The 24,173-nt window shown below is 49.9% G+C and overlaps 2 protein-coding genes across 12 annotated transcripts in view; one reads left to right on the top strand and one right to left on the bottom strand.

The window, feature by feature from the left end:
• The window catches only part of LOC147454777 (myosin-11-like), a 167,389-nt gene that overhangs the window by 79,703 nt on the left and 63,513 nt on the right, over positions 1–24,173 (top strand). For all 8 annotated transcript variants that reach the window (XM_086516609.1, XM_086516608.1, XM_086516611.1 and 5 more), the window contains one exon: positions 10,908–11,129. In XM_086516609.1, the coding sequence (XP_086372735.1) occupies positions 10,908–11,129 (222 nt within the window). The remainder of the gene's footprint in view (positions 1–10,907; positions 11,130–24,173) is intronic.
• LOC147454778 (uncharacterized) overlaps positions 1–24,173 on the bottom strand; it is a 162,973-nt gene that overhangs the window by 75,484 nt on the left and 63,316 nt on the right. The window lies entirely within an intron of this gene.

The following is a 24,173-nucleotide window of genomic DNA, read 5'->3' as shown; positions in this document are numbered from 1 at the left end:
TCTGCTCAGGCTCAGGCTCAGGCTTAGGCTCAGGCTCACTGCGACGGTGTTGCTTGTGCACACCGCCATGGCTGTGTCACTCGTCGTCCTCAATACACTACCGGACAGGTGTTACCCTCTGTCTTGCAACAGCTGGCGGCTCCTTTCACAGGTGGCCAGGTTATGGACAACAGAGCCCAGTAGCCTCTAGTTCATCATTCAAGTTCCACCATTGATTTGATGGCAGTTGTAGCGACTACTCTTTCTCTTGGATGATGATTGACAGTCTTTTCACTATGGCAATACAATAGTCATTTATTATTGTAGTTTAGTCTATTAGCAGTTTTCGTGGTTCTCTCACCGAGACAGTGAGTGGTTTTGTGGCGGGCAACCTGTAGCAGGGCTACAGTCACTTTCACAGGACACATAGTTAGTACAGTTGGTCTGGTCTGGTTCACACTGGACGGACTCTCTGGCTGGACAGTGACATGTGGTAGGGATACGACGATGGTCTACTGGACATCGTGGCCAAGTCACCACCACTCAGTTTGGAGATAGACTTAGATGGATGACATTTATGAGCGGTTGGTGGCTCTTTATGGTTGTACATAGAGTAGTTGTGGGGTTATGATGATTATCCTCTTTATATATGGTCCAGCGTCGTCGTCTAGGTAGCGAGTCTATACACACATCACGTCTTTACCATCCTTGCACATCTGAGCCTCGAACCCCCATTGTACCTGTGAGTCCTGGGTTGGAGCTGAGTGTGCTGCCACGCCAGAGTCTGTATCGGTTCTTTGAGATAGTCGAGTCATATGTTCTGGTCTGCTATTGTGTCTCTGTGAGCTGTGAGCTGAGTTGTTATCTATTGTTCCTTTGTTTTCAGTCTGTTTGAGTGAGATTGTCACGCACATTGCATTAAGGAGCACCCACTGTAGAGAGCACGACAGACTATCCGCGCTACAAGCTGAATCCCAAACTTTTGCCTATCTCAAAGAGCGCCTAACTAAGGCACGTATTCTAGTTGCTCCTGATTGGTCCACTCCTTTTCATGTCCATACTGATGCTAGTCAATTTGCGGTCGGCACGGTCTTGACTCAGCCTAGCAAGGAGTTCAACCTAGATCGCCCAGTCCACTATGCCAGTCGCCTGCTCACAAAGACTGAGCGCAACTACAGCACCACAGAAAGGGAAGGTTTGGCTATGGTGTATTCTTTACAAAAGTTTTGTCATTACTTGTTAGGGGTTCACTTCACTATCATCATGGATCATCATGCGCTACGCTATCTTCTAAATAAACCCCAAGTTGTAGGAAGAGTCTAGAGGTGGCTATTGATATTCCAGGAATTTGATTTCGACGTAGTTCTTCGTCCAGGCAAGCGGCACGTCATGGTCGACCACGTCTCCCGCATACAGATAGGTGAGCTAGGTATTGGGGTTGATGATGACTTTCCGGATAGTCATCTCTTTAAGGTTGATCCGACCCCGGAATGGTATAGATATGTGTTACATCTGCTCTCTATTGGTCTATATCCTGAGAATGCTTCTCCCTTGCAAAAAAGAAGACTCTTGCTGAAGTCTAGACCCTTCTCTCGGATTGGTGGACAACTCTACAAATCGGGGCCAAATGGTGTGCTGCGCGGGTGTGTCTCTCTTCATGAAGTAGACCACATTCTGGAAGATGCACACAGTGGTCCTACAGGTGGCCATTACCCTGGTCACATCACAGCGCAAAAAATCACACAGATAGGCTTATGGTGGCCCTATCTATTCAGAGATGCTATTTCTATATCAAGATTTTGTGATGTCTATCAAAGATGTGCGCCCAAGCCTAGCAAGCAATCCAATTGCCCCCTACCCACTCACCCTCGCCCCCTACCTACCCCTCATTCCCCTTTCCCCCCCTCGCCCCTACCCAGTGCCACCTCGCCCCCCTATACTACCCACCCCTCGCCCCCTACCCACTTGTCCTCGCCCCCCTACGCACCCCTTGCCCCCCCCCACATCCACACCTCGCCCCCCCTTACCCACTCCTCATCTCTCTCCCCTCGCCTATTCACTCCCTAGACCCCTCAACCCTTCCCTCAAGCTCCAGTGTTAGCAGCCGCTACTACAGGTGCATTTAACCCTCCAGTGTTAAAAGCAACTGCTACATGCGCATTCTAGTCGGAGTTTGAGCATTGCCTTGAAGAAAACCGGAAATTTTCACTAAGTTTCATTGCAACCAAGATCCACGCGTCGATCTAAAACTGGGCATTGCTTCATTGGTACCTTCCTCCTAGGAACTCAAAATCTTCTCCCAACATCACTTCCTTCAGTCTGAGTCTACTGCGTTTTTGTTCTTGTGTTTTACTGCTCTCTCTAGTTTCACTATTCTATCTCACTGGGACGGTGAGTGGTCTTGTGGCGGGCAACCTGTATCAGGGCTACAATATCACTGGCATGGGACAAGCAATTAGTTGCAGTTGGGGTTGAGTTCACACTGGGTGGACTCTCGCCTGCTGGGCAGTGATATGTGGCAAGTGTTACGATGGTGGTCGAGTGGACACCGTGGCCAGATCATCACCACTCAGTTTGGAGATAGACTTAGATTTAGATGGCTGACATTTATGTGCCGTTGGTGGCTCTTTATGGTGGGACATATGAGTAGTAGCTGTTGGGTCATCATTATCATCTTCTTCATATATGGTCCAACGTCGTCGTCTAGAGTAGTGAGTCTATACACAGAGCACGTCTGCACCATCCCTGCACGTCTGAGCCTCGACACGCCCATTGTAGTCGTGAGTTCTGGGCTTGAGCTGAGTGTGCTGCCACGCTAGAGTCTGTATTGGTTCCTTTGAGATAGTTGAGTCCATATGTTTTGGTCTGCTGCTGTGTCTCTGTGTTGATTTGCTGTTATCTATTGTTTGTTGTGTTTTCGTTCTGTTTGAGTGAGATGTCACGCACATTGCACTGAGGAGCACCCACTGTAGAGAGCACGACACACTATCCATGCTACAAGATTTAGAGAGACTACTCTAGGGAGCAGAGGACCTACACATAGGGGATCCATAAAGAGGCAGATCACTTCTTTTTACAGAGAGATTGCTCGGGATGGCCCACCACACACCCTCATTGGGGCATCCTCCTTGATCTAGCTGTCCAGCTTGGCTGCTCATGACGCCCAAGGATGCGAGGATCGTCAATTCGTCTACATCGATTGCTGCAGAGCATTGTTGAGCGACATTGAGCATGCCCTCCGAGAGAGCTGACTATGGAGGACTTTGAGGCCGTACCGTAGAGACCTATGAGAGATTTCATGGGGCTATCACGATCACCATTGTATACTTTCTCTATGTTCCCCAGACATTGTACTAGAGTCACACATGTAACCTGTTGACCTCATAGGTCATTTTGGCCTATTAAAGATGCTAATTTAACATTTTATTTGTGTGTGTGTGTGTGTGTGAAATACAAGATGATTACCCTATGAACATATGGATAACAGATGAGCCGACACACACACTTGACGAGCTCGCTGCTGCTGTACTCTCCCGCTGCGCCATCGCCATCGCCTCCTCCCCCCCCCCCCCGTGCTGCCCTCAGCCCCCGCTGCCCCCCGCCTGCTGTCCCTCCCGCCTGCCCTCTGCCCCCGCTGCCCCCCCCCTCGCGCTGCCCTGTTCCAGCCTTTCTGCCCGCCCTCAGCCCCCTGCTGCCGCCACCCGCCCTCAGCCTCATCCCATGCTGCCGCCTCACGCCCTCATCCCTTAGCCCAAACCCGCTTTATCCCCCCCCCCCCCCCCCCCCCCCCCCCGTCTCGGCCCGTTCACCCATCAGTTTGGGCCCCCCGCCTCGGTTGCTCCCTGCAGTTTCGGCACTCTCGGCATCTGTTCCAACTCCTTGGAGCACTGTTTGCGCGCCCTTCTGCAGCATCCTCCCGTCGTCCTCTTCTTACGCCACAGCAGTAGACATAGATGGAGGCTCCAGCTTCGCCACAGAGGGACTTGCCTGAAGCCCCCTCGCCCGACCCCGCTGAGCCCACCATTCGACTTGCTCTTTCCACCGTTCTCGGCACTCGACCTAGCAGAGGAGAGCTGCGAGACCTTCTCCAGGCCCGCTTTCTCGCAGAGGTGGGCAAGATCTTGGATGTCCAGATTCTCGGACGGGGGTACTACCAGATTGAGTTCGAGACTTCCGAGATGGCCTCCAAGGTCATTGCTATGAGTCCACTGGCCATCCGAGCATCACGCGCCCACTTTCGACAGTGGCGACATGGTTTTGACCCGACTTCGGATGTGCTAGTAGAGGAGGCAGACATCCCCATCTCAGTCTGCTTTCCGGGTTTACGGAGGGAGTACCTTCCACTTCTCTCCAGGATTGGCTCCGCCATTGGGACAGTCCTGGAGACACCTCGTACGGCAGCATCAGTAGCTGCCAAGGCGGCTGGCATCCCTTCAGTTCGAGTTTTGGTCAGAGATACCCACACGCTCCCGAAGGTCATCCTTCTGCCTCGCGTGAGTGGGGGTTGGTTTCGACAGAGTGTGGAGTACTCGGGTCTCCTGAACCAGTGCTTCATTTGCAGACAGATGGGCCACCTAGCGAAGGCCAGTCCACGGAGGAGACCACGACCCGCACCCCAGCCTCAACCCCAACCTGCCAAGGTTGGGCCGCAGCCACAGCCAGCGACACAGAGCACAGATTCAGCGCCACCCTCCGAGCCTGGGGCTCCAGCGGAGGAGGGGTGGCAGCAGGCCCGTGGCCGTCGACGCCAGGGGCCACAGCGACAACCTGGCACTCAGAGTGGCCCCCAGGTGCCTACTCAGCAGCAGTGGGTTCCCACGGGGAACCGCTTTGGGCCTCTTGAGCAGGAGGAGCCTCCTTCGCCAGCCTCCACCTCCGCTTCACCCTCGCCAGCCGCTCCGCCTTCCGATCTCCCCTCCTCCTCCTCATGCCCTCCCCCGCCCTCTGCTACCGCTCACCCCCCACCTCGCCCCCCCCATGTCTCTGCCGCCCCACCCCGCTTCTCCTCTCCCCCGCCCCCCCCCGCCCCTTCTCCCCCTCCTCCTGCTTCAGTACCTCAGTCGGCTCAGGAGACTGGACCCTCGCCGGCGGCTAGGAGATCTCTTGGCAGCGCCTTTGCCACGAGTCGCCTAGCGAGAGAGGGTCAGCCCTTCATGCGGCCCCCTCTGCAGATTCAGACATCTTCTCTTGCAGCTATCCCGCGTGGTTTCACGAGCATTGACCTCCGACGCCGTTGGGATTTCTTCGATTACAGGTTTACTCGTTTTCTTGGCGACTCCGCAGCAGACCACGAGGCAGCTTGCTTCAGAGTCCACGCTTTGTTCCTCGCTGCTAGGGGGACAGAGGCCTTGGACTCAGCAGTTGGTTTCTCCTTCCCCCTCTGTGGCAGGACTGAGACAGAGTGGTCCCTCGACTCAGTGGTGGGATGGTTGCATACACAGGTTCTCGAGTTCTCTCACCACATGGGAGAACTTGGCGTTACAGATTTGCTGCAGACGTTGTGGCCACTGGCCAAGTTTGCGGTGACACCCCGAGACTCAGCAGGATGTAGACACATTGTGGTGTACTTTTTTGCTGATACGCAGTGTTTGCCTTGCTATGTATTCATTCATGAGGACTCCTGGACAGAGGAGGTTGCTTTACGCACGGCTCGCTCTGCTTGGGCTTGGACCAGGCACTCACTGCAGTCTCGCCTATCTAGAGGACGCTCGGATGCGGATTACTCCCCATCCAAGCCTCCTTCGAAGATAGCTCATCTTGCTGCTGCGGCAGCATCTGTTCTCTCTCGCTCCCCATGAGGATCGTCTCGTGGAACGTGCAGGGACTAGGTGGGCCCCAGTTTCAGCGACAGCGGGGCCGATTGCGTCGGGAGCTTCAACGTTGCCTTGTGGGAGGAGAGATTGATCTCCTTATGCTTCAGGAGCACCATTTGTCTGAGAGCCGCATTCGGCGATGTGGTCAGATTTTGCGTGGACGCTATGATACCTTTTGGTCAGCTGCTTTTGGACCTGGAGGCATCCAGGGTGGGGTATGTATGACTATTGCGGACTCACTACAGCAGGCCATTGTGGGCAGAGGGATTATTGTACCAGGAAGGGCTCAGTGGATTACTATGCAGGTTCAGGGTAGCCTTGTGGATTTCCTGAACATCTATGCGCCCAATGTGGCGAGTGCTCGTGTAGAGTTTTGGTCACAGATTGTTGAGTCTTTGCCACAGGTTGACCAGTGGTGTGTAGGAGGGGACTTCAACATGTTGGAGGACCCTTCTGACAGGATCGGAGGCAGCCATGCTACTGTGCATGGAGTCGAGGTAGCAGCTTGGGAGAGGTTTTGTATGACGCTGAGGGTCTCGGATACATGGCAGCATTTTGGCTTTGTGAGGCCTCCAGAGACTCTTGCCTTCTCTAGATCGGACCGCAGAGTGGGAGGAGTGAATCTATCGCGCATAGATCGCTTCTACAGTAGTGACCACTTCAGTGACTTGGGGGGATCAGTGGGCATCCTGGCAGGGATATCCTTCTCGGACCATGCACCAGTGATTCTCACAGTGGCAGATAGGCAGAGGGGTGGGAGCACGATGCTTCGCATCCCAGAGCGGGTCTTGTTGGACTCAGCACTCAGAGAGAGGGTCGAGGCTCTATGGACAGAGGGCATGGACAGCCAGGCTCCACCTGCAGACAGAGTGGCCTCAGGCCTAGCTCAGCTTAGCCACTTCTTTCTCCAGGAGTCTCTGGCTCGACGGGCTGCAGCGAGAGAGGAGGAGTAGCGTCTTAGACGAGGCATTGCTTCACTACAGAGGATGCAGGAGCAGCATCCAGACAGTCCATGGTTGGAGGAGCAGTTACAGCAGGCTCGACAGGAGCTTGCTTGCACAGAGGAGAGGCGCCATGAGTTTGCCGTTCATTGACAGGCATCTCAGTGGACTCAGGTGGGTGACAGGTGGTTTCTTTGAGACAGTGGGACCTCGGCACTCGCATGCCAAGGTCAATCAGTTGAGGAGACCCGATGGGTCAGTTGTTTGTGATCTTGAGGATATGCGTGCAGTCGCTACTGAATTTTACCGTGAGCTACTGTCGGCTGAGCCCGAGTCAGAGAGACAGGATGCATGCAGGGAGCAGGTTTGGGCACAGATGCCCTGTCTTGTGACTAAGGAGATGCGGCAGAGGCTTGAGTTACCTCTTCAGCTTGAGGAGCTGCACACGGCTCTTAGGGCCCTCCCTCGTGGTAGCTGTCCAGGTGAGGATGGGCTGACTCCCAGCTTCTTCTTGGAGTACTGGGACCTGCACACAGGAGTGATGCCGGATAGCATGAGTGAGGGCCTGATTTACCTCATTCCAAAGGAGGGTGGCTCCTTGGATGAGATTCGACAGTGGCGCCCCATCACCATTCTCAACTCAGCCTACAAAATGCTTGCCAAGGCTCTGAGTTTGAGGATTCAACCACTTTTGGAGAGCCTTATACATGGGACTCAGACAGGTTTTGTCAAGGAACGCAGTATCCTTGACAACATCTTCACTTTTTGGGAGGCTTCTGCCCTTGCACGGCTCCGTGGGGAGGACCTTGTGATTCTTCTTCTCGATTTTGAGAAGGCATACGATAGAGTCGACTGGGACTTTCTAGAGGGCACGCTACGCAGGATGGGCTTCTCAGAGGCTTGGATCAGAGGGGTGTCAGCTTTGTACAGACAGGCTCACAGTCAGGTGCTTTTGGCAGGAGGTAGAGGTGAACGCTTCATGCTCACACGATCGGTCAGACAGGGTTGTCCTCTTGCCCCCTTGCTCTTTCTGTTCTATGCGGAGGCGATGAGCAGATTTTTGGTGTCACAGCAGGTTGGTTTGAGGGGCTTAGCACTCCCTGTATGGGGAGATGAGCTTCTGGACGCTGAGTTTGCCGACGACTCAGCCTTGTACTTAGAGGGCTAGGAGGGCAATTTACACAGATGTAGGCAGGCTTTGGAGACCTTCTGCTGTGCATCGGGCGCACTGATCAACTGGAGAAAGACAGTGGCTTTCTCGGTTGGTAGTGCTCCTGTGCCAGATTGGATGCCAGGAGAGGGTTTCAGGTGGATTCGTCCAGGGACTGCAGTTCGGTACTTGGGTTGTCAGGTTGGTTTGGATTTGTCCCTCGAGCAGCAGATTGCTCCTCTTCTCCTGTCCATCAAGAGAAAGCTGTTACATTGGAGCTCAGCCCGACTTTCGCTGGCTGGTAGAGTAGTAGTTGCCAACCAGGTGTTGTTGGCGACTATGTGGTACATCACTTCTTGCTGGATCTTCTCGAGTTCGTGCATCAGCCAGGTAGAGAGGCTGATCAGGAACTTCGTTTGGTCAGGTCGCGACACTCAGATTGCCCGAGCCAAGGTGGCTTGGTCGGTCATCACACTTCCTTGTTCTCAGGGAGGGCTTGGGATCATTGATCCAACACAGCAGAGCAGAGCCCTTCTTGGGAAGTTCGTCGTCAGAGGACTTCTTCCAGGCCAGGAGCCCTGGAAGGAGTTCTTGTTGCAGAGGCTTTGTGCCAGGGTGCCTCAGTCAGGAGGCCCTTGGCAACCTTCGACCAGATGGATCTTTACAGAGTTGCGTCGAGTTGGTTTGAGCAGGAGACTGGAGGACCGATTCGCTGTGAGTCTGCTTCGTTCTTGGGAGCTATTACGGCGTGGCCTAGAGCAGAGACAGCCGACGTGCACGGAGGAGCGCCTACGGCAGCCCCTCGTCTGGAACCCCATGGTTAGCACTCAGCGAGGCCACTTAGTTGGGAGTAGGCCTCATGTTTCTTGGGGTCCCATGGTAGCAGGTCCACCGCGCTCTCTAGGTGACTGGCTAGAGTTCACAGGTTTGTCAGAGGAGGTGCAGGTTGTCCAGCTACAAGGCATGAGAGGGGTTCAGAGCATGTGTCAGGACATCTCAGAGTCAGTTCCAGCTGACCGGCTCACGCCTCTCGAGCCAGTAGCACCCCGGTGGATGGGAGCCTTCACACGACTGGAGGTTCTCATTTCAGTCAGGGCTTGCTCAGAGACTGTCCCAGCCCTGTTCTTCGAGCTTTAGGGTGGGGGACGACTACAGAGAGTTGCAGTAGAGGCCCCGCAGGTAGCAGAGTGTTGTTTGCAGAGGATCCGAGTTGTGGGCATCTGTGGGAGGACTTGCGTCATAGACCTTGACCCAGCAGCTCTTGAGACAGGACACTGGAGGCTATGGGCTTGGGAGTGCTGTCCACTGGCACGAGTACAGTGGGATCCTGGTGAGTGGCTATGGAGGGACCCATTCTCTTCTGCAGACCGCCCAGGAGTCCCTTTCTTTCAGTACATTGTTCGGCTTGGACGTCATATACTTGCAGCACAGAGTGAGGCCCGCCCCGCTGCAGTACGTCATTGGCAGGAGGAGGGTCTCACAGTTGAGTTCTTGGCAGCTTTTTGGCAGAGGCTGTGGGACTCCAGACAGCCGAGGCGCGTCACCTTGTTCCAGTGGTTGGTTGCACACAGAGCCACAGCAGTAGGGAGCTGGCTTGTACATAGTGGTCTCTCGGCCGCATGTACAGCCTGTGACCAGTTGGTGGAGAGTCAGCGTCACTGTCTTTGGGACTGTCCCTCGGCCCAGCAGGTGTGGCTACGAGTTCTTCGGCTGATGCCTGCCCTCTCCACGGCTCGACAGTACACTTGGGGGGCAGCGGCTTGGTCCACCCTCACGGGCCCGACACTTCAGTTTGAGCTATCTTCCACCAGCAGGATGATAGTGATACAGGGGGGTCGACCTACACTCCAGCCTGCTACAGACCTTACTCCACAGGAGTGGAGCAGTGAGAGAGCGGAGTGTTGGGAGCTCATCAGCGGCCTAGCTCTCTGGTTCATCTGGCGGGCCCGTTGTTTCCACATCTTTGAGGCTCGCCTTGTACCACCAGCAGAGACAGTTCGTGACTTTTGGCTAGAGCTGATCCATACTCTCAGAGGACAGCTTGAGGGACTACAGGGCAACTCCGACCGCATGCGGGAGCGCCGCGAGGCTTTCCTTGGACTCTGGCGCCTTGGGCCGTTCTACTCCATGGTCCAGGGGGTGCTCAGATGGCACTACTGTCCACCTGTGTGCCTTTCCCCTCCTCTCATCTCTTGATTTAGCCCCATTGTACATATGCTGTTTTTTCATTGGGAGAGTCTCCCCACCATGCTTGTTGTAGCCCTCTCTTGCAGAGGTGGATATAGCCCTATGGGCAGTTTTCATTAACTAATAGTAGGATCTTTTTCTCAAAAAAAAAAAAACAGATGAGCCGACACCACTGCAGCTTTAGAATAGACGAGCAGAATTGGGTAAAGCCGTGATACTAAGAATGAAGGCGTGGTACAGCCAACAAGCTGATAACGAATGCAGAGAAATAGAGAGAACAAGCACATGGATGAATCAATAACAACAAAGCTCTATTTTGAAATCCATCCTAATTATTGAGGCTTAGTTTCAGTAAGCCATGAAGCAGTATGCGTTTATAGAATGGATAATAGTCAGGTGACCTTTTGGAAGAGCCTAGTTATGATCAGGTTCTTATTCAAAATTCTTTAAAGCCTTCCTAGCAGTCCCATATCATAAATGTTTTTGGAAGGGCAGAATGTTGGGTTTGTAATTGTCTGAAGTACGAAGAGGAAGCAATCCATGGACTGTGCTGCAAGTGTTACATTCTTTAGTATTAAAGTTAGGGAAGGTTGCATAAACGTGTTTTTTTTCAAAAATATAAACTATTTGGCTCTTGATGACAAGAATAACTAAGAGCTTCTAATTTATTTTGACTCCTGAGCTTTGTTAGAAGTAACGTTTAATTCTGCTTCCTCAGATTCTGCATAAATATCAGCTCCTCAATTTCTGGTTTAAAAGTTTAGATTAACCCTAGCTCTGAATTTGTCCGTAAGCAGTGCTGAAGTTGAAGTAAGTTATTTCTTCTTTCTTTTGCAGGCGCAGAGAGAGAAGCTCAGAGGAAATCAGTCGACAAGGCTACAGACTGCATTATATGAAAAAGAACAGCAACTAGAGATCATGAAGTTGCTCATTATCAAGGAGAGAGAGATAAACAAGACATTCTCCATGCGCTTAGCCAGTTTAAATGAAGAACACATACTGCTTGAGGCTACAAAAGCAAGAAATTCTGAACTTACAAATGAAATTGAGCGCTTGAGGGTACAACAAACAAGGCTCCCCCCCCCCCTCTCTCTCTCTGTGGGTGTGTAAAGCATGGAAACAGAAGAAGATTCATGAATCTAGCTAGCTTGCTCTAAGTAGTCATAAAAGGGAATCATAAATGAAAGCAACCGCCAACATGCTGTCCTTCCAATTCTTTTCCATGCGCCTTAGCTGTGCACAAAACCACATCACTACTATCCATCGAACTTCATCCAAACTTTTACATTGTGACATTGGCGTATCCAGATGCCTCAATTTGGAATAGGTTTACACATCAACTAGCCACCATGGTCTCACATTTCACATCAAACTAGTCCAATGTCTATAATGAAATAGCCGATTAGAGATGCAATGCTATAGAAATTATCTCTCAAAGTCATGCTTATAGCTAGCTTGCTCTTAGTAATCATGTAAGGTATTCATAAATGAAAGCAACCGTCAACTTGCTGTCCTTCCTCTGATCCTGTCCATGCCCCTTAGCTGTACATGAAACTGCACAATTAATGTCCATCACACCTGATCCAACCTCTCACATTAGACTGATCTAGATGCCTCAATTTGAATGGATTTACATCAGCTAGCCATCACATCCCTGTTTGACATTTGACATCAAACTAATCCCAATGTCTATAATGAACCAGCCAATTAGAGATGCATTGCTATAGACATCATTTCTCAAAATCATGCAAACGAAAAGTCCCTTAAGGTATTTCTCTCATGACCTTTTATATATTAACGTATGTACTTCTTGAAGATAAAGATTTTTACTACTTGAAGGGATTGCGGCAGTTACAACAGAGCCTCGCCCCTACACTCTTCAACAGGGGTTGGCACCTGCTACCAACATGGTTTCCCCCTATGGCCATCGAAATCACGTGCCTATTTGCTGACTATCCCTCCTATGGAAGGTACCTTTCCGTCTGAGAGTTTCTATCATGCTAACACTCCTACAAACTTGGGCCACGTTAAGACAACAATTTTGTGAAGCTTTCAGACTAGGGGACTTCCAAGAGAAGGTTGTAAACGAATTGGCCAACTTGATGCTCCAGCCCAATGAGACTTTTGCAGAACTCATGACGAGAACAAAGTTTCTGGTCGCCAAGCTTCCTCAGCAAACAACCACGTGAATTTATGGTTAAGAAGTGCGTAGAGAACGCTCTCTCTAACTCAGAGAGAGTCTCCGACTTGAAGCCACTCTAGAGGTTTTTGTTGCTGCTGCTATTAGGATAGAGGGGGCTAAAGTTACAATGAGCTCTTCAAGAGGAGAGATCCTTCTCTCTTAGACAGGAGAAGCCTCCACATCACGAGGCTTTGGACCAGATCAAGCACGAGCTAGAAGAGCTCAAGTCTCAGCAGGAGACTAAGGCTATGGTCTAGTGTAGCTCTTGTCGCTCTCTAGGGCACCCTCCACATGAATGCCCTCTTCGGGCTTATTGCGACTTCTGTGAAAAGTCTGGACATGAGGACCAGGGTTGCTTCTACCTTAAGGGATTGCGACAAATACAACAAAGTCTCAGTCCTACTCTCCAACAAGGGTTAGCACCTGCATCCAACATGGTTTCCCCCTATGGCCATTCACACTACATGCCACCCTTGTTGAATACCCTCCTATGCAAGGTATGCCAAGCACTTTTCCATCTCAAAGTTTTTATCATGCCAATGCTCCCTCAGCCCCTGAGAGCTTCTACACTTCAGCCTCCACGTGGCTCCATGCAGCAGGAGCAGAGACCACCTTGTCCCCCGTTTGGTCCATCCAATCCGCCCATTTTATGCTACAGATGCGGAGAATATGGGCATTACTAAAGCAAATGTCCCTTACCTAAAGGGTCTCCTCGTCATCATTGCCCTGAGGTTAAGGACCACTACAGTAAGGATTGCCCAAAGGGCATCCACGTCTTCAGGCTCAAGTCCGAACCAACAAGACTTCACATTTCAGAATCTCAACTTGATAGTAGTAAGCACTATCCCTTAGCCGTCCCTTGCTACTAATGTGGTTACCCCTAAGGATAGGCCACAGCAAGTGGAGGAGCCTGCTAGCGTCCTCATTTGGGCACAAAGAGTAGCTCTTGGTCTCAGCCTTCCAAAAGCTCCACCTCATCCATCCCCACTTCCACAATCTAGTCTACCTGGCCCAACTGACGAGCAATTCATCGGTGCTAAGAGCCGACCAACCTCCATGCTATCTGGTATTGATAGGGCTTTCTTGGAAGGAGTTGCCGACCTACAATAGATGAAGGTACCAGAGAAACCACTGGTAGAAAAAGAAAAGCTTACAGCTGAGACAATCTTGAAGAGCACCTTCCAACAAGTGTCGCTCTATGACATGTTGCGGCTAGATGCAACGCTTTGAAGTGACACCCTTGCAGTTATTTAGTCGCTTTACCTTGGAGCAAGTCCTAGTGGCAGGCACCTCCCAATGCAACCATCAAAGTCCTATATGATATCCCATCCCATTGCTCCCCTCATTGATTTTAGAAGCCCTCGTCTCACCGTGTCCGTCTAGGGGCGGCAATTCTCAAGAGTGGTAGTGGATGGTGGATTTGGTATCAACCTGATGCCCCTGTTGCCTTCACAGTTATGTTGGCCAACCAGAGGACAATCTACCCAGTGGGCATAGTAGACAAGGTGTCCCTGCAAGTACAAGACTTCACCTTTAGCTTGGATTTTGTTGTGGATCGTCTTCCCCAGGTCGAGGGAGGATTTCCCTTGCCCATCGGTAGACCATGGCTGCGGCATATTAAAGCACTGCATGATTAGGGAAATGATGCAATGTGGATACACACTCATAGCTCCCCAATGCAACCCATTCGCCTTGAAGGAGGCATGGATCCCGTAGTGCAACATAGTTCTTTGTCAGTGGAAACCAACCCTGAATTTGAACAACCTACTTCACCTGATGGGTCGGACGAAGATCTGTTGGAGTAGTTGGAAGCTACCAAGTCTGTGCCTTGTTATGGGGTCTCTATTCAATCTTTGCCTGAGGATACATTCGCTTTCAACGTTTCTGCTGTAACTGAACACAGTAAGCCACCTAAGCCAGCAGCAAGTGTGCTACCTGAGCCAGTAGCGAGTGTGGAGGTTAGAGAGGTTGCGGAAGCCTTCAGACTTGGTGATAAGCCACGTGTGACGTGAGCCAACAGCCAATGTGGAGAGCAAATAGGCTTGAACTCGGTGAGCTGATCCCTTGTCCCTCACTACCCCCTCCCTCCCTCCCTCCTCGCCCCCACCCCCTCACACTCTTGCCCCTACCCACCCCCTCTCATCCCTCACTGCTACCCAACCACTCCCTCGCCCCTCTCCATCCCCTCCCCCTCCCCCCTCGTCCCTACCCCCCCCTAGCTCGTTCCTACCCAACTCCCTTCCTTGCCCCTACCTACCCCCTCCCTCCTCACTCGCCCTACCCACCCCCTCCCTCTCTCCTAGCCCCTACCCACTCCCCTCGTCCCAACCCAACCCCCCCCCCCCCCCCCCCCCGCCCGCGTCCCTCACCATCCCCTCGCCCCTACCCACCCCTCCCTCTCTGCTCGCCCCTAGCCTCCCTCTCTCGTCCCTCACCATCCCCTCGTCCATACCCTCCCCCCTCGCCCCTACCCACCCTCTTCCCTAGCCCTCACCACCATTAGTTCCCTACCCACCTCCTCAACCTTCCCTCCTCGGTCTGAGGTATTTCAACCAGCTGAAAGGTATTTTAAACGGATTTGGTTAGATTTTAAGTTTGCCTCGAAGGAAACTGGGAAATTTTCACAAGTTTTAGTGCAATTACCTGTGACAACGTCGAATTTTGAGCTAAAACCGAAAGCATTTCAAGACCATTCATGGTAGCCAACTCCGTGCCCTTTTGGCTGCATTTATACTAGCTTTGTGACTTCCTTTTGTTTAGGTTTGGGCCTTCTTCAGCTTGTTGCTTTTTGTACCGCCCACCTCATTGTGACAGGACTGGCCGAAGCTCTTCATTGTCTTATGCAAATATCTACACTTTACCAGTGGTTCCTTCCTCCGTGACACTTAATATCTTCCACACACATCACCTTCTTCAGTCACAGTGGGCTACGTTTTTCCTGCTTGTTTCACTCCTCTCTAGTTTCTGTGTTCTCTCTCACCGGTATGGTGAGTGGTCTTGTGGCGGGCAACCTGTAGCAGAGCTACAATGTCACTCGTGCAGGACAGACATGTAGTTTCGGTTGGTCACAGTTGGTCAAGAATTCACATTGGACGAACTCTCGCCTAGGCAGTGACACGTGGCAAGTGATACGGATGGCGGTCTACTGGACATCGTGGCCAAATCACCACCACCTCAGTTTGGAGATAGGCTTAGCTGGATTGGGATATCTACTAGTCGTTGGTGGCTCTTTAGATATGTGTGGTTGGTGCCAGTTGGACGATACCCTATCATCATCTACTTTGTATGGTCGATGCGTCTTGAGTCTGGCGTCTTGAGTTCATACACAGCATGTCTGCACCATCCTTGCACATTCGAGACTCGACACCCCTATTGTACCCGTAAGTTTTGGGTGTGGAGCTGTGTGCTGCCATGCCAGAGTCTGTACTAGTTCCTTTTAGTTAGTCGAGTCTCATGCTGTTCAGGTTCTACTTTTGAGTCGCTGTGTTTGCTCTGTTATTCATTGTCTTAAGTGTTTTTGGTGCTATTGGAGTGAGATTTCAGGCACATTGCACCGAGAAGCACCCACTGTCGAGAGTACGACACACTATCTCCGCTACATCGCCCAAACTCCAACCTGCTCTATGTCTAACACTCGGCTCATAGCTAAGCCAACCCCTATGTGTGATGATGTACCCTTCCATGAGTTCCCCCAAGGCTGGTTACAGGAAGCCTACACTGACCTCAAACACCAGCTCATGATGTATCTGGTCCAAGAAGCGACTTCCTCTTCACCTACAGAGACACCCTCAGTAGTATTGTCTCTAGACTTGGTAGAGGAAGTCAACCTGGCGACTCCAACAACCCCTAGCCCATTTGTTTCTGAATTGACTATTTTCTTAGTAATTTATATTTAATAAAAATAGGATATTTAAAAGTGTGTACTTGGACTGTTAACTTAGGGAACTGTAGATCGACAAGAACTGATAAAATCCATTAGGAACATACATTTTTGATGCGTCATATGATGGGTGAGAATAAGCATTGTGAAGGAGTTGTTCCGTAAGTTCTGTGGGAGAGACCGGGTAATGAATATTGCCTAATGCGCCACAGGATGGGTGATGGGAGCATCGGATAGGGAGTGTTTTTTTGGTCTGAGGATTTGTTCCGTAAGGTCGGTGGGAGAGATTGAGTAATGGATATTCCCTAATGCGTCACAAGATAGGGTGATAGGAGTATCATATAGATAATTTTTTGTTGGTATGAGGAGGAAAGAAATCCGAACTACATGAATAAAGGTGCGTTTTTTATTGTTTTCCGCAAAAGGAGATGCTTTCCTGGGAGGAAATCTATGTTTGCATTGCATCTGTGCATGAGGTTGCATCCAGGGACGCTTGGAGAGTACTGTGTAAGCATTAGTTTTCAGCTCACCAGTTTCTATTTAATAAGTGGATGGCTACCCACTTTATAAGTGGGCAACCACTATAAAGAATAAACCATAAAAAGATGGCGCTCCCCCTTTGTCAAATGCAGTGGAAGTTTTTATGGACAAACACAAGGTTACTTTACTTCACTTGAAAGAATTGAACTGAACTGAGAGAGAGAGAAATGAAATGTTATATTAACGTCTTGAAAAGGCGAAAATGACCTCTGAGACCAATCTGTTACAAAACGGTGAATCTAATACCATGTCTGGGTACAAAAGAACTAGAACAAAGATACTACTACTAGAATCCATCCTCATATGCAATCTGGATGTTGAGAGAGTATGGCTCGAATCCTTTGCCGTAGTCTCCGTCGATGTTGTGTAGCGCCTCTCCTCAATCGTGGCCGTCTGGATCTACGTAGCTCTAGTGCTCGGTCGATGAGAGTGCCGGTAGTGGTTGAATGAGTGTGGGTCGAGCTCTGTAGTGATGGCTGCTCCTCTAGTGAAAAGAAATCTGTAATCTGTCTTTGGGATTGTCTCTCTCTATCTCTCCCCAGTAAAGTCTCTATATCTATGTAACTCAAGTAGATATAGCCTAAGACATCTCTGATCCTCATAACTGATGACCCTAGAGAAAGGACCAAAACCCTATCTGAATAAGCAGTGGAAACGGCCTCGTATCTCATAGTACACTGTGCAATGACATGTAATGTAGCTCTGTCTTTGGCTCTAGCTGGCATAAGCGGCATATCCTACTGTCTGCTGGTATCCCTCTGAATATGCCAGTCTCAATCTCCAGCTGATGTGAGGATGTGCGTATCTGACCAATGGCACACCACAAACCATGAGACATATATGTGTCCATGTAGCTGGGTCGAATCAGAAACTAGGTGGAGAAGATGCTCTCTAAAGAAAGCCATCTTCGTGCCCAACTCTTGTGGCCGCTCTATCCATGTCCTCCTGGTATCCAGCTGGATCAGGTCCTGACGAATGTGTCTAGTAATCTCCACCTGTGTAAGAGACATCGAGGGTGTCTGAAGAGAGTACTGCAAAGGGGGCAGCGTGTCCATGGTGAAGCCATGCGTTTGAAACCATGATGTCATCTGTGCATACCAGCATGAAGTGTCCCCCTAGAGAGCTAACTGTCTGGAAGACTCAAGGGCCAGTAGCATTTCTGTCTCTAGTAGTATCCCAGAAGCTGTGCACAAAGGGGACTGATCTGGTAAGCGCCTCAATCTCCATAGGAGGGGCAACTAGCTCTGCTCGAATGATAGTGTGGGGTACGGAGGTTGTGGCTCTGATCAGTCGAGAGATCATAGATACCAAGGGCCTCTCCATACGTCTCGAACCATCCTGGCCTACAGAAGGTGCTCATATTTGCACCCCATACAACATAGCTGACGCTACTAAAGTATCAAAGAGCCATAACTTTGTCCGAGGTTCTTGGAACTGAACCTGCGAACACATCCTCTCCAAGCTTCCCAAGGCCGCAAAAGCTCTAGTCAATCTAGTCTCTGCTGCTGTCCCCAAAGAAAACCTCGGCTCGGTGAAGACAACCCGAAGGTAAGTGTATGCATCTGTATACTTTACAATCTCCTCATCATATGTGAAAGTCGGTGCTGATCTCCTGATCCATTGTGGTGTGGTGTTAAACACCATAACCTTGGTTTTACCAAGGTTTATAGACAATCCACTATCCTTTGCAAAACTGTGTAATGCATCCAAGTGAGTCAGAGATCAACAGAATTTTATCAGCATATAACAACAATGGGATCCACGTCCCTGCCAGTTGGGCACCTCTATCACCCTCTCTGTCAATGTAATTAGACACCTCACCAACATACATACCAAATAGAGTAGAAGACAATGGGCAACCCTGTTTAACCCCAATGGTGGAGTGAACTAAATCACATATCCCGTCCAGAGTGCGTACATGTCCCATCACTGATCTGTATAGAGCCATAATCCCCCAAATCAACACTATGGACACTCCCATCTCGTGCAATCTGCACATCAATCGAGCTCTCGATACGATGTCAAATGCTTTGTGGAAATCCACAAAGCAACAATAAATCCGTCTCCCATATGACTTGCCCTCCTCAATGATGGCTCTGAGTGTCAGAATATGACCAAGAGTGGAGAAACCCCTCTTGAAACCGGCCTGGCCCCTTGCTCGTGCACACTTACCCTTTGCCCAATTACTCAACTGCTCCTCAAGAATGGATGCATACAACCGTGCCAATATGTACCCAACCATAATATTGCGGTAATTCCCACGCTTTGTAGGATCACCTGCTTTGAAGATAGGCACAATAGGAGACAACCTCCAAGTTTCAGGTAACCCCTCACACACAATTGAACAACACTGCAAGAACCTCTACCAGCATATCTCTAGCATGTGTAAACTGCTCTGCTACTAGAGCATCATGATCATATGCCTTGCTGGTCCTCATCTTGTCAATGGCTCTCTTTACCATGTCAGTGGTAAAGAAGGTGCTAGTAGGTGGGCATGGCTCTGTAGGATCAGTAAGGGGCCCAGGGAGTCCTGTCCAGGAACCGTATATAATGATGAGGCATATTGGCCCCACATATCAGGAGAAGTAATCACTGGGGGAGGGGAGTGCTCCTGAAAGAATCGACATGCCTCTCTTGAGTCTCTACTCAAGAACAACTGATACCAATATCTCTGCACTCCTCATCATACCAACTATTCTGGGGCATGCTCCCAGAATATCGCCTCTGACCCGACTGAGTGTGTGGGTATGCCTCTGATGCTGCACCATGCAGAGTCTCACTTAGTAAAGTGGTGCACTCCTCCACTGAGAGGCCTGGACCAGCTTTGCATAGACGGCTATAGATCTCCTCTGTATAAACCGAGTCAGTCTCTGGTGTAAATGTATAATGGGTATGTGACCTGCTTCCTGATGTCTAGGTTGTACTAGACTGAAATGAAATAGACAATGTCAAAAGTGCATGATCCACTGCTACGCCCACTGGTCTGGCTCCCACTATGAAATCCTGAATACAAGGAATAAAGCTCGGCTGTGCCATAACATAGTCCACTGTACTGGCCGCGTGTCTGTGTGGAATGTGAAATCGGCTGCTCCAGGAAATCAGTCGTCATCTCCGTGAGGTATCTCCCATACTCCGTTTGCTCTCTATCATGTGAGCATTTGTCAAGCCCCAACTCACCCACATACAGCTCTCTAAGCATCTCATCTGAAGTATCGTAGAAGACTGTCTGTGAGTTGCCCGTTCGGGCATTGAAGTCCCCTAGGAGGATGATATCACCATCCCTAGAAAACTCCCAGATATCATCATCTAGTATAGAGAAAGGCGACTGTCCTTTGGATGTAGCATATATTGATGTACGTGGGGGGGGGGGGGGGGGGGGGGGGGGGGGGGGGGGGGGGGGGTAACATATGGCAATGTATAGAAAGCTCTCAGCCTCACCCACATGTATCTAGCATGATCATCTGTCCATACAATATATAGTAGTGGTTGTAACTCCTCCCTAAATAGCATTGCTACTCCTCCTGAACCTCTACTCCCATGCTTAGATCTCAGAACTATCATGTGGGCTGTCTCCCATCTGTATCTCACCACATGTGGCCTGATGAGTCTCTGAGAAGAAAACAATGTCCCGGTCTCTGAAACTGTCCTTAAGGCACCAACGTCCAACCTCATAGATCCATTACAATTCCAAGTAGCCATCTTCAGTGTGGTCCCATAGGTCTCACACCGTCATGTAGAGCGCCACTCTACAATCACCACCTGACCATCTCTGTAAAAGGACATCCCTTGCCGTCGTAATCTCTAGCATTACCCCTCTCATATGCGCAAGCTGTGAGCGAGTACAAGAGAACGAAGGATAAGAATGATAAACACGGCGGCTACCTACCAAAGAATGTCATTTTGGCTTTTTGTTGCGCAGAAAAGTTCACATAAAATGCACAAGTTAACATTTTCATTTTCTCTCTCTAAGCCGACGTGGCACTTCTTACAGGGCCCGACCATCCTAGGCTTAACTATATAAACAATATAATAGCCTAATCTCTTTCTTTCCGTACTTGCATCATATTAGCAAGTGTTAATGATATTAACAATCATAATTCCTTCTTGCGAGTAGGCCTCTTTCTCAAGAATTCCTTCTTCTCTTCCAAGATGGGAAGCGTAGTATGAGAGCTCTCTCTTTTGAAGATTCTCCCGAGCCATCACTCTTCTTGCCCACTGAAGGCTTGTCTAGCCTCATCATGGATGTGAGGCTTGTGACCTCTTATTCCACATTGTTTATGTCCTTGAGGCCGGTTACCCTCACATGTAGAGCCAGCATCCTCCTCCTTGTTCCTCTTCGAAGGTCATGTTGATAAGAGTGGGTGTATAAGGATCTTCCTTACCTTTCCCTTTCCTGGAAACCTCAATCCATTTTTCTGCCTCCTCTACTTTCTTTTCTGTTGCGGAGATGACCACGGCCCATGACTTCTTCTCCTCACATTCCTTGATAACCCGTATTTATTCTCTCATGGTATTCAATTCTTCCATCATGGGTGGCTAAATTTCACCTTCTACGAGCCGCCCGCTTTTTGCTTGTAGATTTCGGATGATGGAATCTTGGATAACAACTTTCTCCTCGAGCGAAGCGATCCTCCTACGCATGCCATCTCTTTCTTCGGTGCATCTTTGAAGAATAGTGCTCCTCTCCTTCCTCCACTCTCCCACTTCGTTTCTCCATTCTCTCATTTCCTTCTCTATTGCCGACATCCTCTTCCCTATCCGCGTGAAAGAGGCTTTGTGGGTGGCTAGCGAGGGACGCGTCTTCTTACACTTAGGGGAAGCCGTTGGCACTTCTCCGATGCTTCCACACACACACACACACACACACACACACACACACACACACACACACACACACACACACACACACACAGAGAGAGAGAGAGAGAGAGAGAGAGAGAGAGAGAAATGAAATGAAATGATATATTAACGTCTACAAAAGGCCAAAATGACCTATGAGACCAACTGATTACAATGATGAGTCTAGTACCAAGTCTGGGTACAAAACAAAGAAAACTACAAACAAAAAACTGATAGGAGTGCTAACGACTCCTACGGGTGGCTGGTAGGCTGAGCAATGGTATCATGCCATAAAGGTACAAAGTGGGGATAAGTGTCACCATGATACAATATAGCAGTAGCATGAAGCCTATCCTGATCGACACTCTGGGTGTCGTGCTAGAATCCTGTGGATCCTCTGTTGCAATCTCCGCCGGTGTTGCGTGGCTCCCCTCCTCAGTCGTGGTCGTCTCGATCTCCCTAACTCTATAGCTCGATCAATGAGAGTACCTCTGGTGTGTGTATGGGTGGGAACCGAGCTCTGTGGTGGTGGTGTCCCCTCTGCCTCTGTGGTACTCAGACTGAAGAAATCTGAGATGCGTCTCTGGGACTGTCTCTGTCTTTGGCGATTCAATAGAGCGTCTCTATGTCTCTGAATCTCAAGTAGGAATAATCCGAGACATCTCTGATCCTGATATCTCATGACTCTATCTAATGAGTCAAAACCATCTCTGAATAGACAATGAAAACGTCCCCGTATCTCATAGTAGACTGTGCAGCGACATATGTAGTGAAACTCTGTCTCTGGCTCTGCATGGCATAACTGACATATCCTACTGTCTGTTGGTATGCCTTTGAATCTACCTGTCTCAATCCCAAGCTGGTGTGAAGATGTGCGAATCTGGCCTATAGCACATCGTAACCCATGAGATAGATGTGTGTCCATGTAACTGGGCCGTGTGACAAATCCGTCTGTCGTGAGTTGAAGAAGATGCTCTCTATAGAAAATCCTCTTCGTACCCAACTCCCGTGATGGCTCTATCCATGTCCTCTCGCTATCAAGCTGGATAAGATCCTGCCGAATGAGTCTAGTAGTCTCCATTCGTGGAAGAGCCAAGGATGGTGCATCAAGAGAATACTGGAAAGGGGGCAGCCTGTCCATGCTGAAACCATGCCTCTGAAACCATGAGCTCATATGTGCATACCAACATGATGTATCTCCCTGTAATGCCAGCTGTCTGGATGACTCAAGAGCAAGCCTGACATACCTGTCCCTGGTGGTGTCCCATAAGCTGTGTACAAATGATACTGATCTGGTGAGTGCCTCAACGTCCATAGGTGGGGCAGCCAGCTCCGCTCGTATGATGTCATGTGGGACTGAGGCCTTGGCTCTAATCAGCCTAGAAATCATAGATATCAGGGGTCTCTCCATATTACTCCATCCAGCACTGTCAATAGACGGTCCCCAAACCTGACCCCTGTAGTGCATAACTGAAGCGACCAAAGTATCGGAAAGCCAGAGCTTTGTTCGAGGTTCCTGGAACTGAACCTGCGAACAAATCCTCTCTAAACCACCTAAGGCTGCATAGGCACGAGTCAATCTAGTGTCTGCTGCCACTTTCAGTGTGAACCTCGGTCCACTAAAGACCACCCCAAGATATGTGTATGCATCAGTGTACTCCATACTGTCCTGCCCATATGTGAAAGTAGGTGCTGATCTCCTAACCCACTGTGGCGTGGTATTAAATACCATGACCTTGGTTTTACCAAGGTTGACAGACAATGCACTATCCTCTGCAAAACTATGCAATGCGTCCAAATGTCTCTGCATACCCTCTTGCGATTCTGATATCAACACGATATCGTCAGCATACAATAAAAGAGGGATCCATGTCCCTGCAAGCTGAGCACCTCTATCTCCTCCTTTGTCAACATAATCAGAGACCCCATCAACATACATGCCAAATAAAGTAGAGGACTGTGGGCATCCCTGTTTCACTCCGATAGTGGAGTGAACTATGTCAGATATCCCCTCTGATGTGCGTACATGACCCATCACTGAACTGTACAATGCCATAATCCCCCACATCAGCTTTGTGGGTACCCCCAATTCCATAAGTCGGTGCATCAATCGAGCCCTCGGTACCGTGTCAAAAGCTTTGCGGAAATCCACAAAGCTGCAGTATATCCGTCTACCATGTGCTCGACCCTCCTCAATGAGAGAGAGAGAGAGAGAGAGAGAGAGAGAGAGAGAGAGAGAGAGAGAGAGAGAGAGAGAGAGAGAGAGAGAGAGAGAGAGAGAGAGAGAGAAATGAAATGAAATGTTATATTAACGTCTTCAAAAGGCCAAAATGACCTATGAGACCAATCAGTTACAAAATAGTGAATCTAATACCATGTCTGGGTACAAAAGAACTAGAAAAGAACTAGAAGTGGAACAGGATACTACTACTACTACTACAATCTAAAACTACGTGGGTGTAGCAGCTGATACAATAGGTACCCGGTAAACTGGATGTAACAGTGTGTGAAACAAAGATGGAAGAAATGGTGAGGATCCATCCTCATCTGCACTCTGAATGTCGAGAGAGTATGGCTCGAATCTTCTGTTGTAGTCTCCGTCGATGCTGTGTAGCTCCTCTCCTCAGTCGCGGTCGTCTGTATCTCTGTAGCTCCAATGCTC

Source organism: Adiantum capillus-veneris, chromosome 7, assembly GCF_014529385.1.
Source record: "Adiantum capillus-veneris isolate H3 chromosome 7, ASM1452938v2, whole genome shotgun sequence".
NCBI classification, from domain to species: Eukaryota; Viridiplantae; Streptophyta; class Polypodiopsida; order Polypodiales; family Pteridaceae; genus Adiantum; species Adiantum capillus-veneris.
Note: the sequence above shows the minus strand (reverse complement) of the source record. Positions and strands in the feature narration are given on the sequence as shown.